Here is a 15,644-nt window from a genome sequence, read left to right as displayed (position 1 = left end):
AGCTGTGTACTCACCGGTCTCTCATTATCATCCTCATCAGTCTGTGTATTTAAGTCTTCTGTTTCTACTCGTTCTTTGTCGTGTCATTGATGATGTTTAGGTTATGTTGTTGTTTCCGCCAGTGTTCGGTCAGTCAGTCAGTCAGTCAGTCCGTCCTTCGTTCATTCGTTCAGTCAGTCAGTCGTCCAGCCAGCCATGTCCTTCCTCTGTTCTGTGTGTTCACTCCATCATCAATAAATCACCCGGCTTCACCTACCTGCGAGTCCTGCGTTTGGGTTCCTTCTTCCTCGCCTCCACTCCACAACGCCTGACAGAATGACACGACCCGTGCCACGAAGACACGATTGGGACCCAGCGGACTCGGACCTCAACGAGCGGCAGGAGGCAGCGCTTTACCGTTGGGCAGAGATGGTCAGGGGTAAACAGCGGCTCTTCGCGGAGAGAGAGCACGTCTTCGAGGGGACTCGCCTGGCTCTGGGCGGGCCTCGGAGACGCCGCGTTCCCCCACCTGCTGCCTCACCTGCCCCGGAGCATTTGCCGCGGAGAGCGGACGGTTCATGCCGCGTTTCGGCCGCTCCCTCTCTCGCCGCTCCGCGCCTCGTTCACACACCCGCCGCCTCATTCGCCGGACCTCCACCTTCGCCACGGCACCGCGGCTACGCCTCCTACCTCGGCTCAATGGAGGCTACCGCGCCAGAGGCTCAGCTGTTTACCCCGGCCGCTTCCTCTTCCCGGAGAAAGCGGCGCACACGCCGCCATAACACGGACTATTGTCAACAACTCCCGGTGGTGAGTTCCGGTAATTGTTTTCCACCCTCCTCATTTGACACTTCACCCAGATTAACTAAGGGACTCGTCTCCGATTCATGGGGAGATTCCCTCCTGGATGATGTAGACTGGGAAGATTTTTTCTGCTGTGCTCCCGCAAAGACTGTAAATCGTGGTGGCAGAAGAAACAGACTAATCCCGGATAAACCTGCCTGTATCACACACCCGGTCACTATTTCCACACCCGTCACTCAGCCATTTCCCACCAGCACGGCAGCCCAGATTCGGCCTTCCTCCTCAGCCATTTCATCACCTCAGATGACTAGGGCCCGGCCTACACCCACACCAGTGCCAGCTCCCACACCGGTGCCAGCTCCCAGGAGGAAGGCAGCTGCGACGCAGTCTACCTCCACATCCACTCTTGTTTCCCGGGTGGGGGTGACTGGTGTCCAGCCACCTCCCGTGCCTGTCCCAGCGCCCAGGCTGAGGGCAGCCTCAACCCAGCCTGACCTCCCTGGAGGCTTGGAAGACCTAACCGGCCCACCTACTACTTCACCTCTTCATCCACCTCCTGATCCAACCTTTCACGCCCTCGCACTGTCCCTGGTTAGGCTAGCTGAGGTGTCCCCTGCTCAGGCACCAGCCTTATTAGCCCAGGCCGCAATCTTATCCCCCTCGGTAACTCTGTCATTAGCTCAGCCATTAGCATCGCCAACCTCTGTTCATCCCTTAGCTTCCCCACTCCAGTCAGTTCCCTCACCTGCTGTTCAGCTTCCACTCCAGTCAGTTCCCTCACCTGCTGTTCAGCTTCCACTCCAGTCAGTTCCCTCACCTGCTCTTCAGCCTTCACTCCAGTCCCCTGTAGTCCAGTCTCCTCCTGTCCTCCAGTCCCCTGTAGTCCAGTCTCCTCCTGTCCTCCAGTCCCCTGTAGTCCAGTCTCCTCCTGTCCTCCAGTCCCCTGTAGTCCAGTCTCCTCCCGTCCAGTCAGTTCAGTCCCCGGACCTGCAGCCACAGCACCCAGAGCCAGCTGTGAGCCCTCCTGCTTGCCAGCCAGGGGCCTCCGCGCCCGCTGGCCCGGCCGCTCTCCCGCCAGGGGCCTCCGCGCCCGCTGGCCCGGCCGCTCTCCCGCCAGGGGCCTCCGCGCCCGCTGGCCCGGCCTGTCTCCAGCCAGGGGCCTCCGCGCCCGCTGGCCCTGCCTGTCTCCAGCCAGGGGCCTCCGCGCCCGCTGGCCCTAAAGCTGTGGCTCCGTCACCCCCGGCTCCCGTGCCGTCACCTGGTCCAGCCTCAGCGTCTGCTTCGCCTGGGCCAGCCTCAGACTCAGCTTCAGCGTCTGCTTCGCCTGGGCCAGCCTCAGACTCAGCTTCAGCTTCAGCGTCTGCTTCGCCTGGGCCGGACTCAGCTTCAGCTTCGCCTGGTCCGGCCTCAGCCTCGTCGCCAGCTTCAGCTTCGCCTGGTCCGGGGACTGAACTGACTGGACGGGAGGAGACTGGACTACAGGGGACTGGAGGACAGTCTCCTCCTGTCCTCCAGTCCCCTGTAGTCCAGTCTCCTCCCGTCCAGTCAGTTCAGTCCCCGGACCTGCAGCCACAGCACCCAGAGCCAGCTGTGAGCCCTCCTGCTTGCCAGCCAGGGGCCTCCGCGCCCGCTGGCCCGGCCGCTCTCCCGCCAGGGGCCTCCGCGCCCGCTGGCCCGGCCTGTCTCCCGCCAGGGGCCTCCGCGCCCGCTGGCCCTGCCTGTCTCCAGCCAGGGGCCTCCGCGCCCGCTGGCCCTAAAGCTGTGGCTCCGTCACCCCCGGCTCCCGTGCCGTCACCTGGTCCAGCCTCAGCGTCTGCTTCGCCTGGGCCAGCCTCAGACTCAGCTTCAGCTTCAGCGTCTGCTTCGCCTGGGCCGGACTCAGCTTCAGCTTCGCCTGGTCCGGCCTCAGCCTCGTCGCCAGCTTCAGCTTCGCCTGGTCCGGGGACTGAACTGACTGGACGGGAGGAGACTGGACTACAGGGGACTGGAGGACAGGAGGAGACTGTCCTCCAGTCCCCTGTAGTCCAGTCTCCTCCTGTCCTCCAGTCCCCTGTAGTCCAGTCTCCTCCCGTCCAGTCAGTTCAGTCCCCGGACCTGCAGCCACAGCACCCAGAGCCAGCTGTGAGCCCTCCTGCTTGCCAGCCAGGGGCCTCCGCGCCCGCTGGCCCGGCCTGTCTCCAGCCAGGGGCCTCCGCGCCCGCTGGCCCTGCCTGTCTCCAGCCAGGGGCCTCCGCGCCCGCTGGCCCTAAAGCTGTGGCTCCGTCACCCCCGGCTCCCGTGCCGTCACCTGGTCCAGCCTCAGCGTCTGCGTCGCCTGGGCCAGCCTCAGACTCAGCTTCAGCGTCTGCGTCGCCTGGGCCAGCCTCAGACTCAGCTTCAGCGTCTGCTTCGCCTGGGCCAGCCTCAGACTCAGCTTCAGCTTCAGCGTCTGCTTCGCCTGGTCCGGACTCAGCTTCAGCTTCGCCTGGTCCGGCCTCAGCCTCGTCGCCAGCTTCAGCTTCGCCTGGTCCGGCCTCAGCCGCGTCGCCAGCTTCAGCTTCGCCTGGTCCGGCGGCTGCCGCGTCGCCAGCCTCTGCTTCGCCTGGTCCTGCGGCTGCCGCACCGTCGCCCCAGCCACGTTCTGGACGTCATCGCCGGCGCGGCCGCCCACCGGACCAGCTCAGCGGCCGCCGCCGTCTTCCTCGCGGCCGCCCACCTGACCTGTCTCGTCTCGGCCGCCGGCCACGTGGCCGCCCGCCTGGACTGTTTCTGTTTTGGACTCCGTCCCTCCGTCCTGGGCCCCCTCCGCCCGCCCTGTTCTGGTTTTTCTTTCTTTTGGCCGTCGGGTGCCGGCCTTTGGAGGGGGGGGTACTGTCAGGGTTCCTGGGTCGGTGACCCAGTGCTTTCCGTTTTGTTCATGTTCAGTTTATTTTGCCACTTCCTGTTTCATTTCCTGTTTGTTCCTGTCACCTCGTCTCGTGCCATTAGCCAGATTATGTTCAGCTGTGTACTCACCGGTCTCTCATTATCATCCTCATCAGTCTGTGTATTTAAGTCTTCTGTTTCTACTCGTTCTTTGTCGTGTCATTGATGATGTTTAGGTTATGTTGTTGTTTCCGCCAGTGTTCGGTCAGCCAGCCAGTCAGTCAGTCCGTCCTTCGTTCATTCGTTCAGTCAGTCGTCCAGCCAGCCATGTCCTTCCTCTGTTCTGTGTGTTCACTCCATCATCAATAAATCACCCAGCTTCACCTACCTGCGAGTCCTGCGTTTGGGTTCCTTCTTCCTCGCCTCCACTCCACAACGCCTGACAGTACTGTAGTTAAACATAAGGTGCAATAATCCCTTACTACACAGATTAAGATAAAGATGTACCCTTGACCATTTGACTTGCCCAGTAATCTACCAATGATAATATGCAGGTATTGTCATTTTATAGAATTTTACTGGAAAAATGTTTATCAGTGGAACATAAAGAATACAAAATGTTGACAATAAAATGCATAACAGCACAAAAAATAATTAACTACCTAACTTTTCAATGCTACGCTCCATTGATACCTAATTTCTTAAGAAGGAAAAACAAAATCTACAAGGAAGCAACAACTCATTCTTTGGCATGTTTCAACTGATCCTTCTTGCACTCACAAAAATATTAGATCAGTCTGAATGATGTCAGATTTAAAGGGTTCAGATTCTGAGATGGTTCCTGACAAAAAAAAAAAATCATATCATAGTTTTCTGAGTTTGAAAACAAATGAAACTTAGTCACATACCTGAAACAGCAATATAATTTCTCTTGTCCCCTGGGTCCTCCTTGCACACAGATAAATGTGTTTGAATAAAGAAGACAGTGAATAAGGTAAAGATTTTAACCCTCCTTTTACTTATGTCTTTGAGAAAGTAAATCCAGGCCTTTGTCTATTGCCTGGAAAGCCAAGTGTCAGTTTAGTCCCAAACAGAGAAAGGAAGTTCAACTGAGGCCTCCACCAGGATAAAAGACAACAGGAACAACAGGTGAAGCGTTGTAGTCGCACCCACACCAGAAGTTTCAGGTTCATACAGGAAGACCAGGGATCCCCTGCACCTAACAGCTCAGAGCTTGTGTAAACAGCACAGTGATCTTTGGACTTGGATTTTGAGTAGGTGCAGGACAGGAAAGGCAGTAAAACAACAGCAAAGGTGAAGTGCTTCAGCTAATCAGAGGGAATGTTATCATAATCATGTATGTAACACAACCTGCGGTGGCTGCACACTGTTCAGACTGAACAGTTGTTCAGTTTTAGCTTCTTAAATTCAGTTAATTTTACCTCTTTGTGACCATAAGAAAACCCTAGTAGGCTGCTTTTAATATAAATTAAATATAATTATGTATTTAACTTCTTACTACCAAGTGTTTATTACAGCTTGAAATAGGTTGACTTCATGCCTGATATGTAGATCCAGGGGACCTCAACATGACCCTATTACTTAGTGTGGTTGCGTGTGTGCATGCTCTCTGCTTGGTAACAACAAACTGAATGAATGAAAGCACATTTGATATGAGAGGACATGCAAGTGTATTAGGTTTCTAAATGGTCAAAACACGCTGCAAGAAGTGAATCTTTACAAATGCACATGGATGTTAACAAAATGTTACATTTCTGTGGCGTGTTTGTGATTTAAGACAGTTTATTGTGATAAGACATCCTTGTAATGATTTCTTAGATTTCTTCCCCCAGGGTGGAATGAATGTACAACATATATCTTTATTAACTTAAAAAAGAAGAATTGGGTGCATGAGTTGAATTTTACTTAGGGTTTTCTCTAATCCACACAGGGCCAAAGTATACATAAAGGCTCAAGTATATACATACACCCCTGATAATCCCTGGGTAAGTATCCCTTATGAACTTGTATCTTGACTAGATGTTTTTGGTAACAACAAGCTTCTGAGAAAATTCTGGGTGAATTTTTGAGCATTCTTGTCAAAATTGGTTGGCTTCCTGGCATGGACTTGACTTGTAGTCATTCTCAACAGGAATAAGGTTGGAGTTTTGGGAAGACTAGTCCAGAAATATAATGCCATTAAACTTAGTTAAACATTAAATGTTAATGTGTGTTTTGGATCATCGTCCTGTTGGAACACCCAATTGTGTCCAAGTTTGTCACGCTCTCTCCTGAAAGAAACCTTTGGTGGTGACACATTTGAATAACCTGTATTTACAAATGTTTGAAGTGATAATCTTGCATTCTGCATTTCTTTAGAAAGACCTTGCCAACTTGTAAATCTACAGTTGTCATGCTTAGATCTTCATTGAGTTCCTTGCACTTCCCCATTGTTCTGAGTTCCAATCAATCCACTGAGCAATGTCGAACAAATCCTTTTTATGCTAGCAAAGTGAAACTATAATTTGTAGTCGAATACGACCAATAATGAGTCAATAGGTAAACAGGCCTGGACTTTGTGATGATGATGATGATGATGATGCAGGAGCAACACCAACACAGGGCTATCAGATAAGGCATGCTGCGCATGCTACCATGGAAATCAATCATTAAAAGCACCAAATTACTATGACATTCATGATGAGTGCACGAAAACCTCCGACCACAGCTGTACAACCCAAAGCCAAAACTATATCAAGAGATGGGTGTTATTTCTCTGAGTTCAGCATCAGTTCAAGAAAAAGGGCCAGTGTGCCCAGATGATTTAAACAAGTCAGATTACGCTTTATTTATTTATATCTTGCAATCCTATCGTCAAACAATAAAAGTGAATGCAACTGTGTTTGTGGTAATGAAAATAACAAAGAATTTGCATTCTTATAACCCACTGGGTGAAATAAAAAAGCTATCATATTGTAGTGGGAGAAAGAGCAGGCAAGAAGATTTATAAATACTTATTAAATATTTTATACAAAATTCATTATTTGGAATGTTTACATGGCAACAACAGTTTACAATAATGACAAAGATTACACAAAAAATGAAGCACAGTGTTTTACATACTGTACTTGATAACTACAGCAGTGATTTAGTGATAGCATAGGGGTTTAAAAATTTTGAAAACACAAAAAAAGTGATCAAAAATAAACAGTAGCAACTTGGCACAAGGAACGTGTAGCTTAGAGAATGGCTGTGAAACATTGACCCTCTTAAACCAATAACGTTAATTATTCACAGGGGTTAATACACTGTAACAAAGAGGAGCCTTGAGTTGTGGTTGTGACCAGTTTCACAATGTGCACGCACTGAGGGTTTTATAATAGAGCAATAATCATTTTTCATTAAGTGTAACATTCACATTTTCCATCACATCACAACACTGACGCACATCACTTCAGTCCACACAACTGGAAAAAAAAAACATCGTAAACTAATAAGGGGGACCAAGGAAAGCTTTTATAACATCAGAAAGAATAAAGTAACACTAACTATAACACATTAAAAAGAAAACCTAACCCAGATAAATATACCCAATAAAATGATATGGAAAATCACTTGGAAAACTGGACAATGAACATTTATATGGGCAAAGAAGTAGCTAGTCATCATTGCTGTAAGCCAAAGGAAATACAAGGGCTTTAAAAAAAAAAGCAATTTAAAAAACAAAACAAAACAAAGCAAAAAAAGATTACTTTTCTTTATTTATTATCTTTTCATCAAAGCAAGGCCACTCCAAAGAGTAGAAGAAAACAGGACAGAATTATATATGTAAACTTTAAATATTTGTCCAGATATGCAGATTTTATTTTTTGGAAGAAAGTTCAACATCTACTATTTCTAAATGAATAATTCAACAAGACAATTATCTCTTAAATCAAGGACACACATGGTTACCTTGGTTATTAATTGCATGACAAGCACTTGCTTGTCACTTTTAGTTTGAGGGTTTGTATTTCAACTTGTTATGAAGCTGCAATTCAGGCCCAATTTAGGCTACATCAGCAGCTTAGGCCAACCACTGTGCAAATCCTTTGACACTGTCGTGGTAAATACGTCCATTTTTGGTGGTAAACAATAATTCCATCACAAGTTTTGAAACACAAAAATAAATACGTATAAAAAAATAAATAAAATGGTTACACCATCATGGTTATACTAGGCCACATGAGCTAAACAAATATGGCTCAAATAGCACTCTTGTTAAACTTCCACAGTGAATTTTCATGAGGATTTTAGTTAAACCTTATTGTTACTGATTTTTATTCCCTCAGGTTTTATATCTAGCTATTCCTTTTCCCGGGGAAATAGGGCTGGAAACTTCACATGGCAAGGCACACATTAAACCAATTAATCCTTCAAATTGATCTGTGAAATTAGTAAAAAATAAGGTTTATTACTTTAAGTACCTTCATTTCATAAAGTATGTCAGTACTTGACCAGGATTGTGTCCTAGCTAGTGCTCGTTCATTCATCAAACAAAACACTCCTTTATAAGATAAAACATAGTATTTTCACATTTACCCAAACCATCACCCAAGGAGATAGAGAATATGGTTTTTAAAAGCCTATTTTACTTCACACATTCACAGTTTGCAGAGTGTAAGGCATAAAACACTTGGCCACAGTTTGGGGGTGAGGTGGGGTTATTGCACAATCTCTGCACCAGGGAAGTGCAGAGATTTGTTTGGCCCTTCAACAGGACCTGGCATCATCTGTTCCCTTGAGACTATGACATGCTCACCATGCCGCTCTGGCTGATGACAAAGGAGCTACAAATAAGGTTAAATAGCTGAGTAAGTGGTCACTAACCTGTGAAACAGCTGTTGAGTGTGAAGCTTGAGTGAGCCAGCATTTATGTGGCTGTTTGCTGAAAAGCAAATAATATGTATGTTTGAGGAACACTGCAAAGTGACTGTTGGTCAAAAAACAAACAAACGAACAAAAAAAATAACAAGGTGAGAACATAACAGTGATGTAAGAGAAATGGCAACCCACTACCAAACAGTCAACAGCAGCTAAGACACATCACAGGTCCAAGAAAGAGTCCACATGTTCATCTACAATAAAAATCGGAGAAGATTTTCCATCCTTTTGTTTTCCCTCTTGTTCTCCAGATATCCTCATCTGCCTTCCTCTGCTGATCGAGTTTCTGACTTCAACCTCACAAATTCCTTGGCCACATCATCATTGGACCTTTGAGAGAGGATTCGCAAGGCAGTGAGGCCTGTGTCATCCATGTATATGCGCTGTCCAAGGGGGCACCAGCAGGCGCAGTTGCCTTTCTCCATGATGTCTCTTAATTGCAGCACGACCAAACCCACCACCCGGTCGGCACGACCAAAACAGTAATCTTTGACGCATGCTTGCAACTCATAGCACTCAAAGCCATCTTGGTTACCCAGAACACTGTGAAGAGAGAACAGAGCGTTAGGTGCTTTGAGTTCTCCAACAGCTTAATGGTGTATCTGTCAGCTTAAAGCTGCAAAAGACTTTCAGGTAGTGTCTCAACATCAATGACCCACTGACATGATTTTATATTTACTTTTCTAGTGGAAATCAATCAAAAATACTGTTGTGCAAATCCCCGAATGGACATATACATTTTACATATAGATGTGAATTACATATGAGCTGCAGCCAAAATTTGTCTTTCCAAGTTTTTCTGTTTTGTTTATTTTTTCATAAACTGCAAAATTTGGAGGAAAAAAACCCCAAATGGACTTACAAATGGAAGGTTTCATTGAACTTGGGAGACCAGCTGTTGTTCTTGGACTTGGTCTGGAACTTCCGTTTCTTGTCGATGAGGTGAGGACCGATCATGGTGATCTCCACAAAGGGTCTGAACATGCCAGACGTCTGCCATTTTAAGTCACTGGCCCCCACAACTGTAGTAATAAATGCACAACATGATAATGTTGTCAGCTGAAGAGCAAAGGTTGCTTAAAATGCCACATTTTTTACATCACTTTAAAAAAAAAAAAACTCAGACTGACCTTTAACAGTAACTTTCCTCTCTCCACTCTTTGGATGAGTATAAAGCTCAACGTGGATACACACCTCTCCAATTGGTTTGTCCACACCTGATCCTAATTTTCATGAAAACACACACACGTTAAGTAAGTTTACATGTGACCATATATAGGCAAAATACAGAAAAGAAAAGAAAAGAAAACCAAGTAATAATGCAGGGTCAGGATGGAAGGGAAATGCAGATGCAGAGGATGGGTAAGGAATGACCTACCAACAGAATGACAAAACCAAATTGTGCAAAAGGAGACTGTGTGGGGAAGAAAGGGAGGTTGGCAGTTGATTTCAATGAAACCTACCCCTGCTGGGTTGTATTTTTTCATTGGGAGTTAACCTAATACCCTTTCCATTGTGCACTGGCACAGAGGCAGCACAGGAGATAAAGAGAAGACAGCAATGATACATCAACAAGTTCCAGCATCAACAACACATTAAAAAAAAAAAAAAAGAAAAGAAAAAAAATGGAGCAATTGGTGAAAGATCTTTCTAATCATGAGCACATAGCACCCTCTGCTGGTTTATCTTTGGTAAGGCTTTCTTTCTGTACCTTTTTACTATTAGATACTTTTATCAGTTACCTTGTGCTTGTTGTGTGGTCACAAACGTCTTGATGAGTGTGTCTGTTGTCTGAGTATAGAGGGACAGAGCGTGGCGGAGTGAGGACAGCTCAGGACTCTTCTCTAGGAAGACCTTCTTCAGCCCATTCCCTCCTGCATGGAAATATTGCTGCAAAGAGACACAGGGTGAGTTAGGACATAAATATTTAGATGCACAACTGCAAGCATCCAATATTTTGTTTCATAATATTCTGACATCTTTTACAGCAAAATAAAAAGTTTAGTAATGAATTAATGAATAAATAGCAGATATAAATAGCAGATGAAGCTAATCTGAGACAGCATCCTAATGAAACCAAAACCCAGAGTACAAACTGACCTTAATTGTGTCCAGTGCCACATCCATGACAGCACACTGCCTGGGAGACAGGCTTTTAGCCTCCCCTGCCATGTGATCCTACATAGCGAAATGGTGATCAAAAAAGTGAAATAAAAATAGTTACACTCAGTCTTAGTAAGCACATTTGTGGACACTTCTTTAAATTAGGGTAACACCGAAGCCCATTTGAGGACACTTATTGTTCAGATATGTGGAGGCAATATGATACCTTGAGTTTGGAGAGCTGACCCAGTTCTTTTGCAGCTGAGAGAATCTGTGCTCCCTGGAATATAATTTTTTTTAAAAAAGAGAGTTATTTATGTATGAAAAAAGTTAATAATTTTGTAATATTAGAAATAGGCAAAGTCAATGCTGACTCACAAAGGTATCATTGCCCTGTGGCAGGACAATAGTCTTCTCCAGGCTGGTCATTACAATCCTCCATAGCTCCTTGAGCACACGCTTCAATACAGTCTTCTCACACACAGTAGCAAACAGTGTCAGTCTGCAAGAACACACACATAGATGTTGTAAACACTCTCACAAGTGCTTGTATTATTCCTTTTAAACATATAAACAATACTGAGAAGTCATTCATGAATGGAAAAAAATATGTCTTTTAGCAAAAATGCACTATACATAGCTTCACATTTGTACATTCGATTTATATTACATATTTAAAAAGGAGCAGGGAAAAAGTACACCCTTCTCCATTAGTCCTCAATTACTAGTCATCCAGCTTGTTGAAGTAAAATTCAGTAACAACAATACAAATATTTCTAATTACACAAAGGTATACACCAGGAAGTGCAAAATATTATCATGTATATTTTTTTATAGTCCCTAACTTTGCATCCACGCATCAACAACAAGTATCTCTAGTTTTCGGAATGTTGTTTGCAAAATCTGAATAAATATAAGATAACAACTATTTATACATCATAAAGATCACATCCTTACACCTCTTGCTGAACTTTATCTTTGGACACTTTCCACACTTAAGCTGTTGCACAGTTTGACTCCATACATAGAAACACAAAAACTTGTCTGGGTAGTATAAACATTAACAGTTTTGCAGTTGCAAAAACGTCTTTTTTGCTCTGAAAAAACATTTTACCAAATTAATTAATCACCAAATTATCTCAGCAAAAAAAAAAAAAAAAAAGAAAAAAAAATTAGACTACAGGACAATTCAATGAATAAACAGAAAACACTGTAGTTTGGCTAAAACAACTACTCACTTTCCATCCAGGAAGTCCATGAGTGGCCGTAGCATGTTGTCAGAGTCAGCCTCCACCTGGTTTTTGTTGTTGGCATTGACCGGTCCTTTGATCTGGTACAGCAAAGATGCCATTTGTCGCATACACTCGTTGATGCGAGTCTGGAAACTGGAATTAAAATAAATAAATAAATACATTATCAATCAGCACAAATGTGTGTTAGCTTTCACAGTTAGGTGCATATATGTATACACACCAGTACAATGTACATACCTGTTCCCAAAGGTTCTACTTAGATCATCCAGCACATTGTTCAGCCTCACCTGCAGGTCGTTCAGCAAGTCACAAGCCTCTGTGTCCATCTAAACACAAGCAAAGACATCATGCCCAGGAGGGATAATGAATCATTTTGACTGAGGCTTTTGTGTTGCGCATATGGTATAAGAAGAGCTCTAAAATATTTTGGCAGAAAAAAGTTTTCAAAACTTTGAAAATAAAGCATATTCAACTGAATGTAGAATGTAGGTGCCAGGTTTTCCAGTGAATGAAATTCCTGGAACCATTAAACAGCAGTTCATATTAGGGATGCACCGATACCGGTATCGGCCTCGATACCACATTTTCTAAAGTACTCGTACTCGTTAAAAGTCCCCCGATACCGGGGACCGATACCACAGTGTGAGACCTGTCTATGTTTGAGCGGCATGTAAGGGGTTAATCACAGGCCCCGAGTGCCCGCCCCCAGGCCCCGGCTGCAGCTCAGAGCTGAGAGAAGGGCAGGCGAGACAAGTCAGCCGTGTGGAACTATTTCAAAGTGAACGAAGACGCGAAAACAAAGGCGGACTGAAAATTGTGTTCAGCGAAATTGTCCAGAGGAGGCTCAAAAGGTAGCGCATTTAACACAAGCAATTTAATCAAGCACCTAAAATCCCAACACGACAACGAGTACAAAGAGTTTACCCACACTTATTTACCCACGCTTATTAGCACAGAGGAGCATAGCTGATGCTATAGCAGTGGGACGGAAAATAGTTGGGCATTTTAAACATTCCGCCTTAGCCTACTCCCGCCTCGAGGACATTCAGGGACAGCTCAACCAGCCAATGAAGAGACTGCAGCAGGACGTACAGACGTGCTGGAACAGCACGTATTACATGCTCCAGTCCCTCATTGAGCAAAAGCGAGTGCTGGGGGTGTCCGAGCACGAACTCTCTGACTATCTCACCGCTCACCAATGGGCTCTTGTGGAGACGACTGTTGCCATCCTCGCCCCCTTTGAGGAACTAACTAAAAAAGTGAGCAGCTACGACGCACTAGCCTCTGATGTCATCCCAGCTGTGACTCTGCTTGTGAGACTTCTAAACAGAGAAACAGACGAGTAAATACCTCTCAGCCCCATGTAGCAGTGTGGAAAGTGAAAGGCTTTTTAGCTCAGTGTCACACACTATAGATGAAAACAGAAACAGTCTGACTGCTGATAATGCAGAAAAGCTAATTTTCTTTAAAAAAAAAAAACAAACCCTGCCACTCACTTTTTCTCTCCATTAAGTGAGTCATCTTAGACTTGATGTTAATACCTACCTCAGTTGCACTGACTGCCACAGTTCTATGTTGGTGGATGTTGTTAGTTTATTCAAATATTGTGCACTAAATAGCAAAGATGTTTATTAATGCCCCTTGTGTTGTCCAAAGCGGCAGAGTTTACAATAAACTGAAAACAATACTTGAGTTGCACTGTCACTGTTTAAATTTTTTTTTTCATAATTATTTATTCTGTAATATGTTGCATACAACATGCTTTTCATTTTAAATAAATGTTCTTAATTCCAAACCAGTCCCTTGTTTTTTTGTTTGTTTTTTTGTTAAATTATAGGACTAAAGCTGTTACCTGTAAATTTAAATCATGTTTTTATTAAGTACTCTGTATCGGTATCGGCGAGTACTGAAATGCAAGTACTCGTACCCGTACCCAAAAAAGTGGTATCGGTGCATCCCTAGTTCATATAAGAGTTTCAATCTGACATTTGCAACTTTTGGCCAAAATAGCACAAATTACCTTTGAACCTCTAAAAGCTGCACTTCACAGTAAAAGCCAAGAAGCTGTGAATGGCAGCACGATTTTAAGATTTTCATGGAAACCTGAATAGCTTGTGGGTGTTATACAGCTTTTTTCCAAGTTGTAAAATGGCTGTATTCCATCCTCCTGCAGCACAGTAATTTCAATATCAGACACCCTTGAAAAAGAAATTACACACGCATACATCAGAGCAATCACACTTTTTTCACAGCAGTCTTCAACTTTCCAGAGGTGGAACATTTACCCCCCCCCCCCCCAAAAAAAAAAAAAAAAAAATGTATTAGATGTATTGCAAGCAATAAGACTTACAAGGACAGGCTGAAGGTAAAAAGTAGGAAAAAAATTCTTGAATTACTGTAACTCAAGAATATCTGACTCAGGTATAACTGAGGCATCATCTAAATTAGCACTGCCTGGAGGGGTGCTAAGCCATATGGATGAAGCCATGGTGTGGCTCATTAAGTCAATGATTCAATGGCCTTTTGATTCATGGCTTGTCAGGGTTAGGTAGCACCATTAGTGAGAATAAACAGAGGGTTGTACTAAGCACCGTGATGAGAGGCTGCAGGGAAGGAAAGGCAGCTAGGAATGAATTGATGCTGCATATGCTGCATTTTTTTTTCTTCCAGCTTTTGGCGTGTATGGAAATATTCATAATGGATGTTTCTGTGTACCTACACTCACCTTTTTGTCTTCAAATGCATTTTCAGTCTACATCGGCACAGAAAGGTGAAGATAACCACGGTTAATAACGGAATAATTTATAATACCTGGGAAACTACAAGAGGTTGATTCCACAAGGTGTTGTGGCAGAAAAAGGATTGCCTACCTTTTCTACTGGTGCATCCATCTTTGTGTGATGGGAATGTTTGTTTGTTTTTTTTATTAGAGATAAATAAAAGTAAAAAAAAAAGTCAAAAAACTTTTTTTCCCCCCTTTTTCAACCAGGCAAAAAATATGTATAAAAATCTAAATTCAACTATAAATACTGAAAGTTTTTCAAAGTGAAAAAATGTGTGATATTGATACCCACCTTCTCCATGTCAGACTATTGCATTAAAAAAGGGAAAATTGCAAAGAAAAAACAAGAATTAAAGGAAAGCAATAGCAGAAGACTCCGAAATGCTTTAACAGGGAACAGTTTTGCAGAGAACCAGGGAAAATGCCACTGGAAGATGGTGGAAATTCCCACCCCAATTGATGACACAAACTCAATCAACTCCACTATGATCACCACAAGGAACTGTTGTTGCAGTAGGACTGATTATGACTGCTGTTGCTGGGAGTAGGCACAGTACAATGGGGGAATAGGAGCACAAGAATGACTTGAAAGTGAATGAAGTTAAAACCATTCTGGACCGCAACAAACCTCAGCCTCTATTTTCTCCCTTACTTCCTCTTCCTCTTCCTCACTCTCCTCAAACTATGAGTGGTGGTTAAAAGACAACACACAAAATATGTAAGGCTCATCATTACCCGCCACACCATATTAAAAAAAAGAAAAAAAAGACTTTTCTTCCAAGTGAGTATATGCAGGCATGTAAACATGTATACATATACATTGGACTTGCCTCCCATTCTAATGTAGAGTTGAGCTAGAAAAAGAGAAAACAAAAGACATGACTTTGACTTTACTCTGTGCAAAGAAATAGATTTTCCATAATTACAGAAGTTCACTTCAATGAGTGAAGAGCTGA

General features: G+C 44.5%; 2 protein-coding genes across 2 annotated transcripts in view; both read right to left on the bottom strand.

Annotated features, from left to right (window-relative positions):
- LOC102798351 (phospholipid-transporting ATPase ID-like) overlaps window positions 1-4,809 on the bottom strand; it is a 29,180-nt gene extending 24,371 nt beyond the window's left edge. The window contains exon 1 of the mRNA XM_087843583.1: window positions 4,536-4,809. The gene's annotated coding sequence lies outside the window, so the exon portion shown is untranslated. The remainder of the gene's footprint in view (window positions 1-4,535) is intronic.
- A 2,312-nt stretch (window positions 4,810-7,121) lies between these two features.
- The window catches only part of unc13bb (unc-13 homolog Bb (C. elegans)), a 66,326-nt gene continuing 57,803 nt past the window's right edge, over window positions 7,122-15,644 (bottom strand). Inside the window, exons 35-49 of the mRNA XM_087843582.1 lie at window positions 15,519-15,542; window positions 15,317-15,370; window positions 14,981-14,995; window positions 14,777-14,797; window positions 14,632-14,658; window positions 12,144-12,232; window positions 11,892-12,038; window positions 11,032-11,155; window positions 10,880-10,933; window positions 10,651-10,728; window positions 10,293-10,440; window positions 10,014-10,070; window positions 9,681-9,773; window positions 9,413-9,572; window positions 7,122-9,093 (exon numbers count right to left, since the gene is read on the bottom strand). Coding sequence (XP_087699708.1) covers window positions 8,808-9,093; window positions 9,413-9,572; window positions 9,681-9,773; window positions 10,014-10,070; window positions 10,293-10,440; window positions 10,651-10,728; window positions 10,880-10,933; window positions 11,032-11,155; window positions 11,892-12,038; window positions 12,144-12,232; window positions 14,632-14,658; window positions 14,777-14,797; window positions 14,981-14,995; window positions 15,317-15,370; window positions 15,519-15,542 — 1,377 coding nt within the window. The 3' untranslated portion in view covers window positions 7,122-8,807. The remainder of the gene's footprint in view (window positions 9,094-9,412; window positions 9,573-9,680; window positions 9,774-10,013; window positions 10,071-10,292; window positions 10,441-10,650; window positions 10,729-10,879; window positions 10,934-11,031; window positions 11,156-11,891; window positions 12,039-12,143; window positions 12,233-14,631; window positions 14,659-14,776; window positions 14,798-14,980; window positions 14,996-15,316; window positions 15,371-15,518; window positions 15,543-15,644) is intronic.

This window comes from Neolamprologus brichardi, chromosome 7, assembly GCF_056152115.1.
Source record: "Neolamprologus brichardi isolate AB-2024 chromosome 7, ASM5615211v1, whole genome shotgun sequence".
NCBI lineage: Eukaryota > Metazoa > Chordata > Actinopteri > Cichliformes > Cichlidae > Neolamprologus > Neolamprologus brichardi.
The sequence above is the reverse complement of the archived record's forward strand: the minus strand, read 5'-3'. Positions and strand labels throughout refer to the sequence as shown.